Source organism: Schistocerca nitens, chromosome 6, assembly GCF_023898315.1.
Source record: "Schistocerca nitens isolate TAMUIC-IGC-003100 chromosome 6, iqSchNite1.1, whole genome shotgun sequence".
NCBI lineage: Eukaryota > Metazoa > Arthropoda > Insecta > Orthoptera > Acrididae > Schistocerca > Schistocerca nitens.
Window position 1 is genome coordinate 126,169,419 of NC_064619.1, and position 25,124 is coordinate 126,194,542.

Below are 25,124 nucleotides of genomic sequence, written 5' to 3' on the forward strand. Positions count from 1 at the left end.
TCTGTGCAGAATGTAATGTACCAAAAGACGCGTCTGCAAAGATTTTCAAACGGAGAAAAATTTTCGCTAAACTATCGTTCAGAACATCTTCTATCGTACGCAGTCTATTATTTGGTTCTTGTTGGTCATTATTAAAGAAAGCGGCAGTGTAAGTAACAACAAATAGCAGTCTCTTGCCATTGTTTCACTAATGAGACGATTCCTCTCTTTCTAAAAAAAAAAATGTAAGCAGCGGTAGCGCGCACAAAAGCAAGCCATGCCGCGAGCGGCGACAGGTCGTAAACACTCATTATCGGAATGCGACAAACAATGCATGACACAGTACAGTAATGCATTTTCAGCTTTGAGTGATGTAAACACCTATAAAAAAGAGAACGACACTTATCAGATGAAAGAAAAATAAGCAATCAATTCAAACCAGACGAAGCACGTGAAAAAGGAAGGGTACCCGTATAAATACGGACGGAGCGCCTGACGCATAGCAACGGCTACCTGGTAAAGCTTAACTGCTAAGCTTACGACTCGAACCAAACTACTATAGCTGTATCGTCATTCATTTGACCTAAATTGTGTCTCATATTACAATGGACCAACTTTGTTTCGATTTGAAGGTGCGGCCTAAAACTTTTCTCTCCCCTTGAATTTTGAGTCTCAGATTTCTGGTGCGGCTTAGATTCGGGAAAAGTTTTTTTTCCTCGATTTCGAATCTCATTTTTCAGGTGCGGCTTAGATTCGAGTGCGGCTTAAATTCGAGTAAATACGGTAATGTAGGCATTCAACAAAGTCTTAAAATGAGATGGTTGACTGCCCGTATCTTTATTAATAGACATGTAACTTCTGACTTTCATGTGACAACAATATTCATTCCATTATTTAACAAACAGATGAGAAAAAATATTTTCATGAAGACAATATTACAGTGTATACTACTGTACCATTCCTGATTGCTAATAGATTTCTTTTTATGATTAGATAGGCATATGATATTTATGGCCCTCAAGTCCTTTGATCTTAGTTATTGTGACTTATGCATTTGGGTAAATCTAAATGGTAAGGTTTACAAAACTATACCAAACTAATCCTCATTCTACTGAAGGCTGTACTAAGACACACAATTAATTTAATTGGTTATAATAAGTTGAAGAAAGGGTCATTACACTGAACAATGGCTGTGACACATATCTTACAGCAGGGAGGAAACAATTTTAAGTATTCCTTGAAGCAGAAAGGGAGTACTACAAATTCATATTTAAAATCTAATGGTATCAATGCAATCAATGACTTTGTGGTGTGTGTATCTTTGGGTGCACACATATAGCAGGCCAGCAAGTTGTATCATCTTTGGTTCAGAGTTCATGAAGTGAGCACACTGCATTATACATAAGATGTAAAATTTGATAAATTCAGCATTTAAATTGAGTAATGAGATGTGAAGGAAGTGTTCTGTTATTTTGTTCAATTAGTAATCACTGTTAATGAAAAATTTTGACCATTATGCTATATAGTTGCCAGGTTTAAAATATCATTATTTGTAATCTAATAATAAAAATACACATAAAACAAAAATGTGTAATGCCTATTGTGTGTTACTTGTCTGAAAATCAAAAAAGGCAACCCATGTTGGTGCATAAACATTAACAATGTCAGTATCAACACTAACATGGATATATCCTCCTGAGCGTAGAAGACTACATCTTTAAAAATGTGCACATAAAATCATAAATTAATTCTTTTCAATCAACATAGATCATTAATTACGTAATAATGTGGATTGTGTTCCAACAGCTGCTCACAGTATGACACACACAAATATATTTGCCACAGATATGAAAGGAAGTGCAATGTTATTACCAGAATGATACATTTAAACTTCATTGCTTTTTCCATGTTTTAAGCAGTATTTTACCTCTAGAAATCTTCATGTTGCTGGGACCGCTGTTCTTTCTGTATTATTTCAATACATATGTTACATTTTTTTAAAGTTACACATGCCTGTCCTGATAATTGCAATGGAGAAGAAGTATGCTTATGGAATATACACTCATTTTTATTTTTTCACTTCTGACGTCAATGTATAAAGCTGCAAGAAGTAAAAACATATAATATGTTTGATTGAAGCTACCCATCACTATTTCATTCACTTGTTTATAGTCCAGAACATTCTTACTGTAGCTACTGTTGCTACACCCCTCCATTGCCATTATGCCTGCCCTTATATAATATTTCCATGTTCTTTGTATTATTAGTACAGTATTCACAATTCTAAATAAAAACCTGAATTTATGAATTGTTTTTCACATAGCAACAATTCTCACGCAAATGAACTAATTTAGCAGCAATATATAATCATTTTTCTTTCCAGAATACATAAAAAGACGGAAATATTTTGAATATTTGCTGAGTTATTTTTTGTCAGCATTATTTACCAAATACATGTCAAAGAAATATAAAAAAAATTATTTTCATATATAAAAATCCAGGGCAGCAGTTTCTTTTTCACAGAAGAAATGTCAACCTATACTACAAATTTCCCAACTTTTTTACGTTATGCAAAACGGAACTGTCAACCTGAACACAAATAAGGGTGGGTTCACGTGTCATAACATTCTAGAACCAGTAAGTCATTTGCATAACACCTGATGAATCCACTGGAGTTTCCATAACACTTGACTGACGAACTAGTCTTGGAGTCCTATTAGAGAAGCGTCTAGTTTCTCTTCGCTCCAGTGGTGTTGCTTCACTTGGAGGCTGCATTAATTCTTGTGGCATAACGGGTAGTTCCACAGTTTCATGTGGTTCGAGATCTTCATATGATGTTGCTATAGATGATGGCCTGAAATTTTGCAGAAAAAAAACATTAAATTTCAGAATTTAACCAATTTTAAAGATCTTTTATTTTTTTGTCTTGGAATAGTGGTGTGAAAAAAATGCTTTCATTTAACAGTGAATACTAATGCGTATACTATATCAGATAAACATATATAATCCCAAAACCTCTAATAATAAACAAGCACAATTAAAGTATCAAGAGAATATAATTTTTGACTTGTGACAATGATGGTGCAGTAGTGCTAACAATTTGTGTGTGTTGAATAGTTATCCAAAAATGCAATACATATGTGACAGATGGATAAGAGTATCCAAATTTACAATTTCCAACATGAATTTGGGACAGGACCAGCAACTTCATAAATTCTTTATTTAATTCCATCACTGTCATGTTTAATTATGCTGGTGACTAATTTCAAGCTAAATAGTTCATTTTCAAGCCTGGTGTATTAAAGCTGAAATAACAATGCTTGGTAAGGTGTAAGTCAATTCAGATACAGGAAATAAAGTAAACTAAACTAAACTCTGTCATCCTCAGCCCACAGGCGTCACTGGATGCGGATATGGAGGGGCATGTGGTCGGCACACCGCTCACCTGGCTGTATGTCAGTTTATGAGACAGGAGCCACTACTTCTCAATCAAGTAGCTCCTCAGTTTGCCTCACAAAGGCTGAGTGCATCCCGCTAGCCCAGCCCGACAGTGCTTAACTTTGGTGATCTGACGGGAACCGGTGTTACCACTGCGGCAAGGCCGTTGGCACATACGGGTAATATACACATAATACTAAGTGGCATGGAATGTCAGATCAGATTCACAATGTGCACTTTGTGAACACATCTGGGGTCTGACATTCCTGTGATTACGCATTATGTGTGTATTACCTATGTGTAAATTGACTGTCGCCTAATCAAGCAGTGTTAGTGCAGCTTTAATAGTCCTGGGTTGAAAATGAACTTCATAGTTTGAAATTATTCACCAGCGTAATTAAATGCAAATGTAACAAAATTGCAGTAAAGAATTTAGGGTGTCCAAATGTTTAGTAATTATTCTTTTATAAATTTGTTACTTTTTAATATTCTGTAGTCACTATTGAAAACTATAAGCAATATTTACATCTACATACATCTAAATCCATACTCTACATCTCCAGCTATACACACTATCACACCTGCTTAAAAAGCAGGAAAACCACGCAGCAGTGATTTTGAGAGATACGAATTTGATAGATCATTGGTATGTCTGTAAATGTGTGTGGCGCCAGGTGCCTATACACAAGTCACACAATTCTTGTACCTTACGGGTCGGTGGTTTTGGGCAATGAGATGGTACCCAATAGTGTTCCAGATGTGTTCCATCAGGTTCAGATCAGACAAATTTGGTGGCCAAAACATCAACATCAGTTCACTTATTGTGCTCCTCAAACCACTGTGTCACAATCCTGACCTTGAGTTTATAATATGAACAGTTATGATTCTGGGAAATGCTTCTGCTGCCACAGAAGACATCGAGCATGAAGGGATGCAGGTGGTCCCTTAAAATGTTCATATAGTCAATGGGTCATTATAGTACTATCACTTGTTCCATGGAAGCTCAGGTGGATGTCTTCCATAGCATGAAACTGTCTCCACTGGCCTGCATCTGAGATACAGTGCACATTTTGATCTGCTGTTCGCCTTGATGACTTTATATCCAGATGTGACCATCAACGTAGTGTAACTAGAAACATGATTCATATGACCAGGTAAGATAGTTCCATTGTTCCGTCATACAATGTCAATGATCCCATGCTCACTGCAATATTATCTGACAATGTCATTGGATCATCATGGGAACATTGGATCATCATGGGAACACTTACAGGTCATCTGCTGCAGAGTCCACATTCAACAATGTGTGCTGAATGTTGTACTCTGATAAATTTTTGCCTGGACCAGCACTGTTCTCATCAGAATTTACGTGCTTTACAGAGCAAGCAAGCCACCTACCTCCATGTTTTGCGATAAGGCTTGGACATCCAACACCTTGATGTTTATGTGGGGTTTCACTGCCCAAAAACCACTTCCCATAGATGTGGTTGACAGTAGCATGTGAACGTCTGACTAGTTTTGCCATTTCTGAGATACGTGTGCTCAGATGCTGGCCAAAACAATATGCCCTTTCTTAAAATTGCTTATGTTGTAGATTTCTCCAATTGCAGCCAGTATAATCACTAGAATGATACCTGTTACATCTCTGCTCCACATGACTACCCGCAACATTATCAGGTGGCATTCAGTCTCATTGTGGGCAGCGGTCATAGTGGTTTGGCTCAGTAGTGTATTTTGTTGCTGCTGCTCTTGTTGTTATTGATATTCAGTCTGAAGACTAGTTTGATGAAACTCCCCATGATAGTCTACATTGTGCAAGTCTCCTCAGCTCTGCATAACTACAGAAACATACATCCCTTCATCTCCCACTACAGTTCAACTCCCAGGCCCTCCCTTCCCACGTTACCAAACTGACAATTCTTTGATGCCTCGTGATCTTTGATGGAGTTACATGCCTGTCAGTAAAGCTTAATAGTATGTGTAAAACTATTTAAAATCAATGTCTTCCAGTTCTAAAAACCTATAAGTTAAGAGTAAGCAGTTATAGAAAGTGTTTGTACAGTATTAAGCATGGTGAATAGTGACCTGTAATCTCCATAGTGGCTAGCATTTCAAGCGATTGAAGATAAAGTAACACTGTGACTATAGACAGAGATTACATCATACTACAGAGTAGGAAACAGCAATTCATTTCAAGCATAATACTGAAGATGGCGCATAAATAAACATGAGTGGAATGATATCCATTAGAAGGAGACAACTCCATTAATAAAATTAGGAAAGGCAACAACTCACCTGCAGCTGATCATCCGGTTGGAATAGCCATGTGTTACAACACAAAAAAATTCACTAACTTCCAGGACTTTTTACAAGGGTCAACTATGTTCAAGATGAACATTAATAATATAAAACTTAACACAAGCAGACAGGTGCAAGCTTCTTAAGGCACATGTGTCTGAAAAAACTTTGTCTCTCTCTCTCTCTCTCTCTCTCTCTCTCTCTCTCTCTCTCTCTTTGTTTGCACATTAGTATAGTATTGAACAAGAGGATGGTGATACTGACAATGTAATCTAATAAGAGGTCTTGTGATTCTAGTTCCATTTGTGACTATTATTGACTCTTCATCTGTAATGTAGAGAAAAGTTCCTTAAAACTGGGAAAAAAGGGGGCCCACAAAATTTATAGTAATAAACAAAATAAAAATGGTATCTGTTCTTTCAGGAACAGATACCATCTTCATATAGTTAAAGGCTACCCAGCCATTGACCTCCTTCTGTGCGAATGCGCACGCTTTGCCCAAATTCTTATGGGACTCGTCAGCTGAGTCTGGTGCGAGTAATGAGTGAATGGGCAAATATCTATTAGGTACACTAAAAAATGCAGGTTGTGGGCAGTTGGGAATGTGGGTCTCACAAGGGGCATGCTAGGGATAAGTCCCAGCACTCACACCAATCTCTGTGCCCTCAGTGGCTCAGATGGATAGAGCGTCTGCCATGTAAGCAGGAGATCCCGGGTTCGAGTCCTGGGCGGGGCACATATTTTCAGCTGTCCCCATTGATGTATATCAACAACACCTGTCGGCAGCTAAGGGTTTCGTTAATGATCATTTCAAAATAAAAAGCCTTCTATATATTAGCTCATTTGGTAAGTTCTAAGTTAGTAGTAAAGATAACTAACAATTTGTTTGTTTGTTTTCATTTCCTTTTATCTAGTATCCAAGTGGGTTGGGACATTAATGGTGCTTCTCCATTTCCACCTGTCTTTCCATCATTCTTCCTCTGTAAATGTTTAGTTCCATTCCAAATTTCTTCTTTGTCTACTGGTCTTGATCAAGTCAATCCCTCTTACTCTAAGTCTCCCTACTACTCTCAAACCTGGCCTCCATCATTTGTTTTGGTGATTAACAACTATTGGATAACTCCATAAGCCTACACATAATTAGTTTTAACACCTAAAAAAGGAAGGTTGAAGTTTCAACATTAACATCTGATTGCATATGCCATCTAGGAGACAAGTTGGTGTTGTTTGCACAAATATTGTGGTTTTACTGACTCATTATAGCAAGTATACTTGAATAAACTTAAGGAAACAGTGATGTTGCCAACTTATAATGGAAATGCACCTTTGATACAGTAAATCATGTATCCAGTGGGTAGATGTTTGGGACTCTCATTGCTGACAGGAGCACTAATTGACAGCATATGCCACCAACTTGCAGAATCAGATACTAGGGGAGCGTTGCTGAGAAGTAGATGGGAGCTAGTGTCAGCTGGAGTGGATTTTGTAAATGAAAGTAACTTTGATACAGTAATTAAGGAGCACCAGTTCATTAAAACAAAAACAAAAAAGATCATGTATAGCATATGACACATGAATTAGGATAGTATCACTGCTTAAATGTATTTAAATTTCTTATGATCAGCTCTAAAAACCGAAATGTGAAATTATTATCTGAATTTTGTATGAGGGTGAGCATGCCGGGGGTGGGGTTGATGTCAGAGTTACGATACAGGCACAGAATGATTAAGAGTGCCAAGCAGGGTGGGTTTAAGGCCCAAGCAACACAAGCTGCTGCATGGGGGGCGGAGCCAGGAGGGGCACCCAAGTTCAATATCTGTATACAGTGAGTATCACAATTAGTAGCAAAAACTAACATGGGTGTAAGTATATGAGGGAAAAGTCACTTCTGTAGAACAATGTCCTTGAACCGGCCCTGACACCAAGCTACGTTGAACGAATTGTGAATGGTTTACTCTGCTGTAGTCTGAACGAGTGAATGGAAAGTGACAGTCTTAATTCTTATGAGCAACTGGTAAATGTGTTACATATGGTGAATGTGGTGCAACAGTTTATATGCTGGAAATGTGACATGTTTAATGTATGAAATAGTCAGACCTATCACAGGACGGTTTGCTACGAAGTTAAAGTGTGCCAAGAAATTTGTTAAAGAAGTGTTGTATGATGCTCTGTAATGAATATATGTAATATTTGTATTTGTGAAATCTGTAAATATAAATCTGTATTTGTAAAACTACAAATACATTGGAACTTGCCATATCTCAAAAGCATTTGTTATTAAATGTCCCCCCCCCCTCCCCCCTTCCTCCAATCATCTTAGGGATTAGTCTCACTTGAGGTGTTCGTGTTTTATTCTGAGAGAACATGAACAGTGATGTGCTTTCTTACCAGGTGTATGAAACAACTAATGATGAAACATCTTGAAGAAGACAAACTGCATATATTTTAAGATAAGTCCTTTAAATGCAGACATGTTTCCAAGGACTTATAACAGCTCAGTTGAGTTAAGTCGTATTTTCTTATAATGAAAAGTCCAGGATGAAATAACAACAATATTATGAAAAGGATAGATTGCTAATCACACAGGAGAGACATTGAGTTGCAGACAGGCACAATGACAAGACTGCTATACATATTAGCTTTTGTCCAAAAGGCCTTCTTCTGAAGTAGAAGTGTAAATATTTATATATAGCTGTGTGAGGCAATGGCCACCTGAAGAGCCACACTCCTTTTCAATCTTGCATTAGTTCACAGCATATAGTTTAAATCAGTGCTTCAGAGTTAGAGTATTTATTTCCTGCAGTATCTTTTGTGTAAGCAGAGTTTCTAGTAAAAAGAAACTGTTTACACACCCATTTTCAGTAGAGAAATTTATTTCTGTTTTAAGAGCTAGTGGATCTTGTGATCTTAGGCTGTAGTGTGAACTCTGCAGAGCAGATTTTAGTGTTTCTTCTCCTTGTTTACATTTTGTGTACATTCCAACATCAGTAGTGCCAGTCGGGTATTTTTCTCTTTTACAAGGGGTCTGCTTGTACTTCAAGTCACTGATTTGCTTGTATTTTTTGGGTATTATTCAGTATTTATACACAGTATGATGTGAGCCGACACAACCTGAATTGGTTGCTGTCCATAACCATCTGGAGACTGCGTTGGACACGGTCGACAGGCTTCTGGTTTCTTCTCAAAGCTGCAGCATCTTCAGGGCACCGGTGATGTGACCTATGACACCTTTGGTGACACAGGAATCCCTTGGTGACCAGGTTGTCACTGTGTCTTCTGATATGTAACATCTGATCAGTTCGTCTTCAGTTGAGGGTGAGTGGCAGGCATGGTGGGTTCCTGTGCTCCTGGGCAAAAGGCAAAAGAGGGAACGGATCTTGCAGCTAGCCCCTTATGCTTTAGCAACATGAGGTGCTACCCATTGTTGATAATATTTTTGAGCCAGCATATGTAATATTTTTGAGCCAGCATGCGATGATAAAGGTTTCAGTCTGGGAGACAGGATGTGAGAATTTGTGACTGCAGAGCAGGAGGATTTTTATGGATTGCAGAGCAGCAGGATTTTATGGATAGAGCAGAGGTAGTGCAAGGATACTTGGGCCTGAGTTACATGCTTTTGCAGGGCTAAGTTGGTGGAGGCTATGGACTGATGGAATTTGAATTGTCATTGTGAAAGGATGGTTTGCAGCCAGAGATGGGTAATTTGGTGGGCAGTCAAATTGCGAGATTCTATGAGCTAGCCAGAATTCAGTTCCACATACTCTTTACATGTTGTTGCCTACCTCATGTAATCTCCCCAGATGCCCAGACGCAACAACCACCAACTGTACCTCTGTTTCACAGCTGCTACCCGCTCAACACCAAAAAGTCTTGTCTGTACAGCCTAGCCACCTGTGATTGACACATATGCAATAACAAGCAGTACCTCTCCCAATATACTGAGGGTCTCACTGAGGCTTTTGCAGACAAAAATTACCCTCCCTATCTACTCCAGGAACAGATCTTTTGCGTTTTGTCACCTCAGTCACATGCCATAACCCACATAACCACTGACAGGCCACAAAGAGTGCCCCCTCGTGACTCAGTACCACCCAGGATTGGAGCAACTGAATCACACTCTCTGGCAGGGTTTCAGTTTCTTCTCATTGTGCCTTGAAATGAGAAACATCCTCCCCACTATGTTCACTAACCCTCCCACACTGGTATTCTGTCATCTACCCAACCTATGCAATATCCTTGTTGGTCCCTACTCCACCTCTGACCCCAAACCCCTTGCCTCATATTCCCTTGCAATAGACCTGAATGCAAGATGTGTCCCATATGTCCTTTCACTGCCGTCTACTCCAGTCCTTTCACACACATTTCCTACTCCATCAAAGGCAGGACCATGTGTGAATCTAGTTATGAGGTCTACTAACTTAGTTGCAACCACTGTGTGGATATGTCCACTAAGAAACTGTCTGACTGCATGAATGCCCACTGCCATACTGGCCAAAAGATCGCTGAACCACCCAGATGCTCAGCATGCTGTGCAACACACTATGCTTGTCTTCAGCGACTGCTTCACAGGCTGTGCCATCTGGATTCTTACCACTGACAATAGATTTTCTGAACTGCACAGGCAGTAACTATCCCTGCAACATATCCTTCATTCCTGTTACTCCCCCTCCCCTCCCCTCTGACCTTAATGTGCATTAGCTCTTGTTCTCACCTGTCTCTTTATCCATAGCTGCTCCCACCTCTCATCTTTACTTTACTCTGCTCTCTCTCCACCCCCTCCCTCCCCAGCACACGTGTCTAGATGCTACACCTAGCAGCCCAACCTTCCTGTCCCAGCCACATCCCTGTATCTCCTACAGTTAGCACTACAACATCTTCCCCCACCTTACCCATATGCTGCTGTCCCTCCTCCTCCGTCTCCTAAATGCCCCATGCCTATTTATGTATTCAAGTTCACCCCATTAGCAGCCAAACAAGTCATGCTGCTAAACAGTTGATTGAACCACAGCATCAGTGTTGCTGGCATCACAGCCAGACAGGATGCCTCAATGGTTTCTTGTAGCTCGTTCAGTGTAGCTGGCTTCTGTAGATAAACTTTATTTATCAAGGACCCCACAGGTGGAAGTCAAGAGGTGTAATGTCTTGAGACCATGGTGGATACTCAACAGCTGCTCTTCAATCTATCCATCATCCAGGTAGATTTTGATGCATGTAGGCTCTGACATCTCTGTGGTAGTGAAGAGGAGAGCCATCTTGTTGTAGATAAAATCTTTCAGTTCCAAGTATCTCTTGGATGGCAGGTAAAATTGATGTTTGCAGCATATTATGATACACCTCACCACATATGGTACCTTCAAAGAAGAATGGACCAGTCAAGCAGCGCAATGACAGACCACACCACTCATTAACACCCTGTAGATTAACATGTTTGTACACCTGAATGTGAGAATTTTCAGGAGCACAGAACATGCAATTGTGGTGGTTTACAGTAACGTTCAGTTTGAATTGCCTCTCGTCAGACCAGATAACCATCCGTGCAAACCATTAATCCTCATAAAGCATGCCTTCAAACCATCATAGTAGTCCATCCTTTGATCCAGGATGTCCTCATTCATAGTGTGCGGCAATCTTGGAATTTACACTTTCCACTTTGCAGCTTTCAGAATTCGCTGTAAGCTTGATCAGTTTCCACTGCTTTCACATGCAGGCTGCGTCACAGATTTTTAAGGTGACCTAGTAAAATGTTGCGACACAACTGCACTGAAAGCTGGACTTGTTGATGTTTTTGGTCAGCCAGACCTTTCCATATGCACATCCTGAACAGTACCATACTTCAATATTATTCCTAAGATGATAAACTGCTGTACATGTTGGTGGCTGAGTTCCATACACATTGCACCATTGTCGCTGTACCTCCATCATATTTTTGTACTTCCAATGCCACCTCAATATGGGCCTGCATTTCTCAATCAACAATCTTGCTTCATTCATTGCTGCTCTATCATCCGCTGGAAAACACTCACCGAGACCTATTGAGAAAACAATGGACTACAATACCATGCAAAGCTGCAATAATATGTCATTTTTTTCCAAAGATATTAACTATCAAAGACTGTCTACATTTTTCTGGGCCCCTCGTTATGATACAAAATAAGACATGTTGCAATAAGGATCATGCAATGTGATCCTTATTAGTGTGACATCCATGTTACCACTAGGATGATATGATAAGCAGTGCGACTCACCATCCAACAAGTAACAAGACAATTCGAACCATGTTTCTGTTTCATCTTCAATTGCAGTCATGAGCTCTTATGAAGTGGACATTTTTGTGGCCTTATCATTATTTAAAGGTCAAAAACTTAAAAAGAAAGAGAAGTACTGGGTGCACCTGTACATTGCAGTTTGGCTGTGGTTTCTCGTTGAGGTCTCTCAGCACCAGAATTCCACAAATTCTACAAAATGAGTCTACACAGTTTCCACTTTATGGAGCAACTAGTATCAGCTACTATGACAAAGCAGGACACTTGCTATGTTTTTCTTCTGCTGGGAAGCTACTCATTACAATAAGGTAAGTAAGTGAAATGGTGGGAATTACATAAAAAATGCAACTATGAAAAAGTTTATTTTTTGTAAGACCACATAGCATGGTTTCATCCAATATGGTGTGTGTGTGTAAATAATGAAATAATGGTCACCAATTAATGAACCTAGGATATCGTTCCTACAACTGTTCAGTTTCACAAAGTAGTATACAATTTAGTATTCAGAAAAGGCATTGCTGGATTTGCAGTGAGATGAATCACTATTGATGGTGACGGGATGAATTCTCTGTAGTGGTATACAATGTGTTTGAAGAAACAGAAGAAGCCTATGATGATAAGAAAAATCTCAATATGTTCTTCTCTGTTTCGTCCAGCTACTAATTCAGAAGTAGCAGGAGTTTAGCTTTCAGATCTTTTTTGCATCTTTCACAAAGTTTCCTGAAATCAGGGTGCACAAACTGAAAAAACATCCACTCAGCATCATCAGCTGATAGCTCCCAGTGTCAATTATTTTTTCATTTACAACTTTGGCTTGTACTGGAGCATACGAAAATGACAAACATGAGGCAGCTCCACACTGCACACAGGAGACAGCAGTTGTGACGCATGTGGTGTATAGCTCCCAATCTTGTCACAGAGAACTTCAAATACATATCACGTATTTTCTTTGAGAATGGAAAGAGGTATCACACTCCTACCACCATTGAAAACAATTTTGATATGTTACTTGTATTTTGTATGCAGCAATCTATGATCTAAAATCCATCAAATGTAAACTGGCCAGTGACTACATCCTTCACTGCAAACTTTTCAAAAATGCCTGGTGGCTTAATTATTTGTGAGGTAATTCCAATAACTATTAGCAATAACAAAAAGAAAACCAAGCAGACATTTGTAAAGGCCTTTACAAATGTCTGCTTGTGTCTGTGTATGTGCGGATGGATATGTGTGTGTGTGCAAGTGTATACCTGTCCTTTTTTCCCCCTAAGGTAAGTCTTTCCGCTTCCGGGATTGGAATGACTCCTTACCCTCTCCCTTAAAACCCTTTCATCTTTCCCTCTCCTTCCCTCTTTCCTGATGAAGCAATCGTTTGTTGCGAAAGCTTGAATTTCGTGTGTATGTTTGCGTTTGTTTGTGTGTCTATCGACCTGCCAGCACTTTCGTTCGGTAAGTCACATCATCTTTGTTTTTAGATATAAAACAATTGTTTTTGAGACATGACTTGTAATTCCCCTAACTGTGTATTGTGTGACAAGTTGTGTGGAGCAATCAGGACCCCATGTTGTGCCAGCCAATATGACAGAGATACGTGTTGGTGTCATGTGACTGTTATCCTGGTGTGAACCTTTAAGTCACTTCCACTATGTTTCTAAGCACTCTGCTGATGCGGCTTGCTTCTGTGTTGTATCATGAGTCACATAGTGTATTGTATCACCTCAATGTGTTCCCCTCCTTATTGTCATACTTGATTTCAGTTGGAGCCAATTCAACAGTAATGCCTTGATGCTTTACTTTTAACTTTGTTTTGTTAGTGTGAAAATGCCAAGTAAAAGTCTTATTGGGACAATTACAATAGATTATATGCCATTGGGAACTGCCTACAGAAATTGTTTCACAGGACTGAAGTAGGCCTGATATGTCTGTTCCGTTAGCATTTCCTTGTTGAGTGCTTCAATCCAAGTACTCAAGTGAAAAAAATTTCCATTGTTATGAGGTGGAGCACTATCTCAGTTGGACAAGGCCAGGAAGAAAACTGTCAGTGGCTCTTTTGAGAGATCTGCCTCAGGTTCCATATGAAGTGATTTAGTGAAATCGTGGGGAACCTAAAACGGGCATATTCATATAAGTATTATCTTCTGTTTCTTCCAAATAAGAGTTCAATGCCTCTAGCACAACACCAACCAACTCAGTCAATAAGACTATTGATATTCTAACTTTATAAATAAAAGCCTATTAAATAAAGCTGTATCATTTTCAAAATTTCCACCTTAATGACCACAGAAATACTGCCAAAAAATTCTTAAAATATCACATAAAATTCTGTTTACTTACCAAGCACTTTTCCACAGATTTATAGATGACTGGTCACCACTTCTTGTGTCTCCACTGTGACTTCTTGCTTTTGGCTATGCTTGGATATACTAGGTACAACTATTTGCAGGATTCTAAAACACACACTATATATTTTAAAAGCAAATTCTAATATACATAAACAAATTTAAGAACTAAAAATAAGAAGCAATATCATAATGTTTTTATGGATCTCCTAGTTTACTTTAGTTTACTTTTGTGCTCATCCATAGGAATAAAAATGTATTTACAATATATGATGATTACCAGGGAGCTAGCTGATAGTAAAATATTATCAAAGCCATCAGGTAAAATTATTTGAAACAAAAAAAAAAAAATTAAATTCATGCATTCATTTATTGTGTTCTGTAGATACTGTCAAGAAGGAAAAGTTTCAGAGATGTGGAACGAGTCAAGGTATACATTAACAAAAGGCAGGCAAATGATATAAAGTTAATCTGTATACTGTATTCAATAAACTATCATTCTACTACTTAAAGCTAAATTTAATCAACTCCATTAGAAATAAAGGTGCTATACTGGAAAAAAATTGCTGCCTCCTCAGTTATATTAAATAGCTGTTATTTCTCTCCTTTTGGTAGCTCAGTTTTTACTTGATTAACCTGGTATTTTTCAAAGAAAATAATTTTTTAAATGCTGAGTGCTAATTACAGATCAATACCACTTGGCAAGCAGCATTAAATGAATACTACTGTTTGCTATGTAACTAACAGAACTTCTCAATCCTTCCATCTAGATATTCAGACAATTTGCAGAAATAGTGCCTAATGATGCATGCTTTTAATTTTGTTTTGAGCTAGTGGGGGTTATCAATATCTTTCTTTATGCTAAATATATTTCTTTATGTTAGATATGTGTTTGTTGAATACCTTTCACTTTCAGCCCCAGAAAAAAAGGTAAAATTTACATGAAGATTATTTTTGTCTTTTATTGTGAATGTGTTCATTACAGTCCAGCTGTTATTATTATTATTATTATTAGAAGCAGCAGCAGCTGTTATTATTATTATTATTAATACTGTAAGCAGCAGCAACAAAAAACAGATTCATACAAACTACCCAACTGCAAGTATTCATTAAATATGCCATAAGAGGTCAGTAAGAAAGTGCAAACTGATGAATACCTGGAAGCGCTGTGATAGTTCAGTGATACTGAAAACAGAAACCCTTCTCTGGAAAGTTCAAACAGAATAACATTTGCATAGAACACAGTCAACAGGTCACCAAAAATTTTTAAAATCCATCCTAACATTGATACAAAAGAAGCATTCACTTCAGTTCTTGCTATTTATTTTGTAGCTGTCGAAGAGGAAATGAGATAAGAAACACTTCTCTTGAAAAATAAAGCATGAAGACACAGTCTTTAATATTTTGTGATAGTTCAGTGATACTGAAAACAGAAACCCTTCTCTGGAAAGTTCAAACGGAATAACAGTGGCGTAGAATACAGTCAACAGGTCACCAGATTTATTGAAATCCATACTAACATTGATACAAACAAAGCATTTGCTTCTGTTCTTGCTACTTATTTTTGTAGCCGTCGAAGAGGAAATGTAATAAGAAATATTTCTCTTGAAATATAAAGCATGAAGACACAGTCTTCGACATTTCCTACCTCTTTGAGGACTTTCTTTTGATATCTTCCTTTCCATTTTAATTTTAAAATTATTTTCTGAAAGTATATCACCTCATTTGTATTAGAGCTCATATTTCGTGTTTTGAGATAATACCTCTGCACACTGCCCAATTCCTCTTAACAGTTTCAGTATTTTTTTGTAAAGCATTTCTATAAGTAATTTTCTTTATTCATTGTAACAATACGAGAGAAGGAAATTTGCTACTCACCATTTAGCGGAGGTGCTGAGTCGCGATCGGCACAATAAAAAGATTCACACAATCATAGCTTTCGGCCATTAAGGCCTTTTGCGACGGATTTTTTATGCGCGTGCTTGCGATGCACCAATTGCGACGGATTATACGTTGCTGCTGCAATGCAATTTCTTTTATAATTTTTGTTCACCTACCTCTTTACAGTGGTAGATCTTCGCACGTAAACTCCTGACTGCAGTTACTTACGAGATCACAGAAAAACAGTGTTGAGGAAACTGTAACCTCATAGCTACATGCCGGAGGCCGCTATAAGTAAAATTTGCTGAAAATTTTCTATGTACTTTAAAGAAATGATTTGGAAAGGGGATGTCACTCGTACTTTAAACATGAAGTTCAAATTCAAACCTTCAATAGATTTTTATTGCCGTGAAGCAAGATCATCAGCCCACATTTACGAAAATTACTAAAGTTTCTCCTCACAGTTATCACCATACCTAAAACAGCCAGAACTTTTACCTTCCCAAATTCCAAAACCAGTTACTTGTAACACAGTCAATGATCGGTCAATTACTTCTGCACACGATATTCAGTGGTTGTTTTTAGTAAAAGTTTATGTTCACTGTAAAATACTCAGTAAGAATATACTCAGTACCGCCACGCTATATAATTCAAAGTTCACTCGCGATTTTTGTCGGAACGAATTATCACAACACTCTGAAGTTTTCATAAACAGTTTCTGGTCACTACCAGATACCATTAACACTGGACCATAACGCGGAAGTCATCCCAAGACTTCATCTTACACATAATGCGAAAAGTCACATCCAGCATAACCGCCTCCAATCAAAGCTAGCTCGCGACTCTCCCCTCACTCTCCCACTATTCAAAACTATATCTCCTCACTAGGCGGCCAACCGTCTCACTTCTCATTGGCTGTCAGTACTTACGACTGCTGCTCTCATCTATTACTTTCCCCTCTTTGAGGAAGTGTGAGGGGGAGTTTGTAGCCTTTCGGCTTTTACTCCCCTGTGAACGTGTGTGTGTGATTTTTCTATAGTTTTTTTTTTTTTTTTTTTTTTTTTTTTTTGGTGATGATTGTTGTGAATGTGTCTGGTACTTGCCTGAGGTAGGCGAGAAGATTGGTGTTATATGGGAAGGAACAGTATTATGGATTGGGTGTTGGAATTTTCTCTTCGACTTAGTCGTTGCAGATCGTCATAGGGCGCTTGTGCTTATCGCGGGACATGTCATACCGACCTAGGGAGTGGATGAGTGCATTTCCGGATCTGGAAGAACCCTCATAGAAGGCCCTTGCCAGATCTTGGAAACGCTCTCTCAGGAGTGGGATTTCAGCTGCGGCATGCAAGTCGTCTGTGGGGAATCCAAGAGGTAGGTGCAGTGCCCTTCTGAGGGCGTGGTTCTGCAGCCTCTGGAGTTTGTCCAGGTGCTGCTTTGCCATCCCCTTTGCTATCCCCAGACAGGGCACGCATACTCCATTACTGGCCGGATCAGGGCCTGGTATACATTTACTGCTGCTGGGCAGGGGAGGGAGCTGGTTGTGTTCAGGATAGGGTATAGGATGGACATTCTGGCGCAGGCCTTCCTGTGGACCTCGTCTATGTGGGGTTTCCACGTAAGACGAGAGTCCAAGGTTACGCCAAGGTACTTGGTGGTTCTGCGCCAGGGGAGTTGGGTTCCATTTAGGTGAAGGTGGAGGGGGGGACGTTGAGGAGGTTCGCGCCTTCCGAGCCTGCGGGTAATCAGCATTGCCTGCATCTTCTCAGAGTTGATGGTGATGTGCCAGTGACGGGCCCAAGTTTCTGTGTCATCTAAAACCTTTTGTAGCCTACGGATGACCAGGTCCTTGTTCGCATTTCTCATGTAGAAGGCTGTATTGTCAGCGTACTGTGCAGTGTGAACCAGGGGGGCCGTTGGAGTGTCCACAGTGTACAAACTGTACAATACGGGCCCCAGGACCGATCCCTGTGGCACCCCAGCATGAATACGCCTTTTGGTGGAGGTGGCAGTTTCTACTTTGACAGAGAAAGTCCTATTCGTGAGATAGCTCTTGATCAGCTGAACTATGCTCCCGGGAAATCCTTGTGTGTACAACTTGTAGAGTAGCCCTCTATGCCATACTGAATCAAAGGCTTTGGCTACGTCTACGACCAATGAGAACTCACTTCTAGGGCGCGGCTCGCGCCAAAATCTAGCAAGCACCAACCACTTCTCTAGGCTCATTGACGTCATCAAATTAAGTAACACAAAACTCTCTAATTAAATAAACAAAACAAAATGAACTATAAGCTTTACTCTACATCTGGAAATTTATTATGTAGTCACGAATGTTCTGGCTGTCTTATACATAAGCATACATACTTGGACATCCGACATTTACTAGCAGGGGAACCACTAGTGGATTCGTTCCCACGTTACAGAGTTGGAACACTTGCCAGTTCCTGTAGAGAATTACATGAATGATTTTTAATAATGCCTAACGTCCCAGTCCCACATACTCTCACGCACGCATTCTCATTCACATGCACCCTAACACACAATACACATATTTACTTAGAATTCTTGAAATTATTATAGAAAAGTCACAGAGGTTTTCTGAAACTAAAAACTTTCCAAATTTATATATGAGCACTGAAAGTGTTATCAGATCATCGTACATAGTCACTGAAGGTGAACTATTACATCACTGTATTTATTTAAATTCTTAACTGTCGGAAAATTAAGTTTTTTTTATGGAATTTTCCTAACTTCCAAAATACAACTATTTTTGATCTCAGACTTTGACATATTGTTTGTTTTCACAACAGAAGGTTGTACATCAAATATGACGTTCCTCAGGTTATTCCTTTATTAGTTATTAATATTTTTAGTTTCGTATAATATAAGTGGCCTGCCAGCGCTACTCCACTGCTTTCACACATGCAGCTACAACAGATGGTCGTGACACAACTTGTCCGTTACTGACCATATAATACTCTACCGGCTTACATTGCAGCCCACATACATTCTGAAGTAAAGCTTTTAATAGACAAATGGGCGATCGCGCACTAGTTGCGATGCCACACTTTGTCAGCAGTAGACACACACACACACACACACACACACACACACACACACACACACACACACACACACACACACACACGCGCGCGCGCGTACAAGCACAACTTGCACACATGTTTGCGGTTTCAGAGAGCTGAAACTACACTGCAATGCAGCATCTCCGCTATATGGTGAGTAGCAACTTTCCTTCTCTTGTATTGTTACATTCCATCCTGGATTTTCCATTGTTTGATTTCTTTATTCATTGTTTATTTTCCTAATGGCGCCATATTACAAGCACAAAGACCTGCTGATATGGACCATCGCAGCCACCATTTTCTCCAAATGAAATGGCATTCTTCTGCAGCCATTATTAACCCATCTTAAAGTACAAAGAGTAATCAGAGTTTTAATTATAGTCCCAAAAAATAAAGTTCATAGTTATTTGTTGTTTGTTTGCATAAGAATGTCTGCAGTCCTGGTACACATTGAAATCCAAGTGTCACAGTATCACAGCATTCTGCAAGAGGTGCCAAAAGAAATTGAGCAACCCACTGATAAAATGGAAACCGGTTGCACCAGTTTGTTTTGCACCAGTCTGCTTGAGCGGTATGCTACAGTACTGTAACATGGGGATTTCAATGTGAACAAGGACAAACAATTAAGTAACAATCAAAAATCCAAGACGGAATAATGACAATATTATGAAAAGGATAGATTGCCACTCACCATATAGTGGAAATGTTGAATCAGAGACAGACACAACAAAAAGATTGTTAAACAAGTAAGCTTTAGCCAAAATGCCTTCTTCTGAATGAAAAGACAACAAACACATGCTCATTCAATGCAAATGCAGCTCTCACACACATGACCATTGTCTCTGGCTGCTGATGCCACACTGAGTCTGGTCTCAGTAGCCAGAGACAGTGGTCATGTGTTTGAGAGAGCTTTTTGGCTGAAAGCTTATTTGATCGGCAGTCTTCTTGTTGTGCCTGTTTGCAATTCAACATATCCACTATATGGTGAGTAGCAATCTATCCTTTTCATAAACAAATTTTCATGGTGATAGTACAATATGTATGACTATTGTATGTTTAAGAATTTACTGAGTAATCTGTACTAAGCTAATTGCCCATGTCTTTACCAGAACACAGAAACTCACATTTCTTGTCTGCTGCAAGGCTGCCAACTTCTAAAGTAAATCTGTTATTGTGCTGGACACTTTTGAACAGGAAAACTAATAAAGTGGACCAACTTCCTTGGGATTTGGTCCAAACATAACAAAATAACTCAGGAATGCAATGTAGGCCAATTTAAAGGTTTGTAGTTGGACATATCTGACAGCTGGTGGAGTTCCTCCACCAGGTAATCCTTGCAGTTCCCCTTTTTGGCAAGTGGGGATAGGTTTTCAGGCATTTTATAACCACTGTGGTTATGAACTACAGAGATTAGCTGGCAGAAGGACTCGGCCAGTTGTCATATAAGTGTCTACCTACAAACCTTGCCATAATGACCCAATTGCAGAAATCCAATAGGATCTCCAGTGCATCCGCAAATCCTCAGGTCCATCCTAGAACTGATCCCCAGAACCTGTCTGTGTCCTGAGCCCCAGCACTCCCCACACTCCTAACTTCTACATGCTACCTACAGTTCATAAACCCAGGATTGGAGCAGCTGAATCACATTTCCTACCAGGGTTTCAAGCACCTGTCATCATGCCCTAAAATGAGGAATATCTTCCCCACCCCTCCCACAGTCCCCTCCACCCCTGCTCTCAACACTTTACCTCATGTCTCATATCCCTGCAATAGACCTAGATGCAAGGCCTGTCCCTTAAATCCTCCCACTACATCTTCTCCTGTCCAATCACAGGCACCTCCTACCCAATCAAAGGCAGGGCCAACTGTAAAAGCAGTCATTTGATCAACCAACTAAGTTTCAACAGCTGCGCAGCTTTCTATGTTGGCATGACAACTAACAAGCTGTCTGTCCACATGAATGGCCAGAATCAAACTGTAACCAGGAGACAGCTGGACCATACAGTTGCTGAACATGCCATCCAACATAATGTGCTTCACTTAAATGACTGCTTAACAACCTGTTCCTACCACTTCCTACCAACCCCAGCTTTTCTGAACTGCACAGTCTCCCTCCAATGTATGTTTTGTTCCTGTAACACCACTGGCCTAAACCTTTGCTGGTCCCTGTCTCCCACCTATCTAACCTATCCACTGATCCCACTCTAGTACTACACCGATCTTCTGTCGCAGAAATCCTTTCCCCTTCTCTACTCTCCCCCCCCCCCCCCTCCCCCCGCCCAAACACTGCACCTAACAGCCATTTCCTGCCCCATCAAGTCAATGTATGTTCTTGTATGTTCTGACAGGCAGCACTAGCATATTCCCACACGCCTACCCAGCTATCCCTCTCTCTTCCAACATCAGATGCCTTCTCATTATCCCCATCAACCATATCATCAGATTGCTGTCCGATCATATGAAGTACAGTTGGACTCCAACACCATGAGACAGTGGCTATGTATGTTTAAGCCGTGCTTGTAGGAATATGTGTTTTTTACTGCAGAAGGACTTTGTCTGAATGCTTTTACATTTGAGCAGTTTTTTCACTGTGCCTATCTGCGACTCAGTGCCTCCTCTATGTGATGAATAGCAATCTATCCTTTTATATTTTATCTATGAAACTGAACCTTATGAAAATACAAATTGTACATTTCAGCTCCAAACAAACTGCTGAACATATATACCACAGTTAAATTATGAGGGCAGGGAACTGATCACTCTAGATTCTGTTAAACTTCTTGGAGTCACTGTAAACAAAAACCTGTCAATGACTGATCATGTGGATTGTTTAGTGACCTTCTCAGAGTGTTGAAACTACAGAAATAAAGTCATCAGAGCTACGATGGAGACAAACAATGGGCAGTCACAGAAACAATTATTCAAAAGCCATGACTTGATGACAATACCTTTTCTGTTCATATACAATGTACTCCTCTTTCAACTAAAAACCCTACAACTTGTTGAGGGAAATTCTTTTAAACATACATACGAAATGAGGCATAGACTGAATTTCATAATGCCTTGCCAAAGACTCTGCTTGTTTCAAAATACTGTACTACATGACTACAAAGCTTTTATCTCTACACTCTCGTCAGGACCACATTTCCACACTCTCTTCAGGAACAACACATAGAGGGCTGAAAAACATTCATTGTTTATGCCCAAAAGCAATTGTTAGAAATTCCTGTACTGGTTTTTCTAATATGTGTAGCATCTTTATTTAAGTGTTCTCTCACATTTTATTGCCAGTGAAATAGGCCTATGATCATTTGCACTGCCCTTCTATGTATTTTCTCAAGACACCCTATTAGTTTGACCTGGTATGGCACCCAAACACTTGAGCAGTGTTACCAAATTGACTATATAATTATTTTATAACTTGTCACTTTTGTTGGTCTTTTTCTCTCCTTTTTTTTCACTGGTGCAGGAAATATTTGAACTTTAAGATGTATTGTTCTTTTAGCAATAAACATTTAAAATTTGACTACAAATTTTTGATCGCATATATGTGTTTCTCATGTTACTTTTAACGCAGACCGAAGGTATCATGTTTTTTTATAGAATAGCTGTAAGAAGTGGAATAGTCACCAAAATGTCAGAACTTTATAGTTGACAATGCGGTCACAAAACCAGAAGAATTTTATTTACTGTGACAATGGCCGCAGAAGCCTACATTTACAGTCAGACTAGAGATTACTGTCCCATGCATAGGATGGCATTAACACCACAACACAAACGACTGTGTATGGAGTTTTCTGTAATTAGGAAGCATGGACTGCTGATGAATGGTGTTGCACAATATTCAGTGATGAAATGCAGTTCTACATTACACCCGATGACAATCGTTGTTGAGTATGGCAGCAAGCTGATGAGAGAATCCCATTCTTGTCTGTCATGCAATAGTACTGTGGAGCTATTTTTCACAGGACAGTGGTCATCCACAAACGGCACTTGTCTCTATGAAATTTCTGTATGGTGTTGGATGTTGAGTTACTTTCATGGCCAGTGTGATCCCCAGATGTATTTCTGATAGAGTGTGCGTGACCACCTCAGACGCCAGTATACAGGATATCAAGGACCAGCTTGCCTCAGGGGAGGATACAATAACCTTATTGACATCCTTCACAATTCAGTCAGTGCATGAATCCAGGTCAGAAGAGATGCATTGTTATGCTGATCATTGTGCCCTTATTTCAGGTTGTTTGTAAATTTAACTTGATTTTGTAACTGCTGCAATAACATCACATATTCTCTCAATTCATGTTTCCTTGTTCCCTTCTGGGTGCTTCACTTGTTTTGTCAGGCAGTCTAATTTTATGCATCTTTCATTACTAAAAGGTTAGATCATGTTTATAGACTTTTGGGGATTAACTCAATTTCCATAAAAATGTTCTCTGTTGTAAAACACAACATACTGCAAAATAATATCCAATGTTTCACCCACTATCTTCACTCCTGTTCCAGTAGATTAGATTAGATTTACTTACATTCCAATTGATCTGTAGTGAGGAGGTCCTCCAGGATGTGGAACATGTCTGTGGTGTGCTCCTCCCAGTTGAATTTATTATCAGGCTGTAATTTTCATTGGATTCCTTCCTCTACACTTCCAACATCCATTCATATCATAAATTGCATTTCGACTCTTTTTGAGAAATGTTAGGGGCAGGAGAGATAATACTACATAAAGGTTAAGAAATCAGGATATGTCCTGATGAAGACCACTTGCAATACTGGAACCATTAGTTCTACATTTTACAATATGATGCTGTCTATTCCCCTGAGGAGTTTTATGTAAAAGACAAGAGCTTAAATTTTAGCAATATTTTAAAATTATCACTAGGTATATTGAAATAAAGAATAACAGCAGCTTAGACACAGGGATTACAAATGAAGTACCCTTATTCTCTTCTATGTGTCATCACTGCTAGTATTATTGTCATTATTATGTTGTCATCGTGGTCTTCAGACCAAAGATTAGTTTGATGCACTCTATTCTGTGCAAGCTTCTCCACACCTGAATAACTACTGCAACATGCCTCCATTTGAACCTGCCACTGAATTCATCCCTTGGTTTCTTCCTACAATTTTTATCTCTAACCCTTTTTCCCCCTCCACCCTCCCTCCCCAGTTACCAAACTAATGATACCTTGAATTGAATTGAATTGAATTGAATTTTATTTGATCCTGTAAGATTACATTGTGTACAGTAAATGTACGTGTAATATAGGACATGTCAAAGTATTAAAATTCTTTATGACTTATTTTTCTACACCTTTAGCTTACATTTTTACATAACTGATAATGAGTAACAATATATACAAATTTAATGGCATAAGTATTCTGCAACACTGTAAAACTCTTTTTCAATGAGATAGTCTTTAAGTTTCTTTGCAAAGTCATTGTGAAGTACACTATCTTGCAGGGTTTTGGGCAGACTTCTTAGTAGTCTGATACCAGAGTACTGGGGTCCTTTTTCTAGCATTGCCAGTCGGTGGGGTATGCTCCGTACTTCATTCTTCTTTCTTGTATTGTGGATGTGTACACTAGCATTTGTAATCCAGTCCTCACTACCTTTTGTGATGTACATTATTGCTTTGTATATATACAACGATGAAAAAGTTAAGATACCTAAATTCTTGAAACAGTTTCTGCATGTTTCAGAGGTCTTTCTTCTTAAAATGGTCCTAATTGCTTTTTTTTTGTAATGTGAACACTCGTTTTGTCTCTTGTTTGTTTGAGTTTCCCCACACAGTCACTCCATACTGTAAGTATGGTTCGAAAAGTCCATGATACACTGTACACAG

General features: G+C 39.2%; 1 protein-coding gene across 2 annotated transcripts in view; it reads right to left on the reverse strand.

Annotated features, from left to right (window-relative positions):
* Nucleotides 1-874: 874 nt before the first annotated feature.
* The window catches only part of LOC126262859 (carcinine transporter), a 452,804-nt gene continuing 428,554 nt past the window's right edge, over nucleotides 875-25,124 (reverse strand). The window contains exons 12-13 of one of the 2 annotated variants that reach the window (XM_049959725.1): nucleotides 14,313-14,425; nucleotides 2,697-2,833 (exon numbers count right to left, since the gene is read on the reverse strand). In XM_049959725.1, the coding sequence (XP_049815682.1) occupies nucleotides 14,332-14,425 (94 nt within the window). In that variant the 3' untranslated portion in view covers nucleotides 2,697-2,833; nucleotides 14,313-14,331. Of the gene's footprint in view, nucleotides 2,834-14,312; nucleotides 14,426-25,124 lie in introns of both variants that reach the window. The other variant, XM_049959724.1, reaches the window with a different exon arrangement.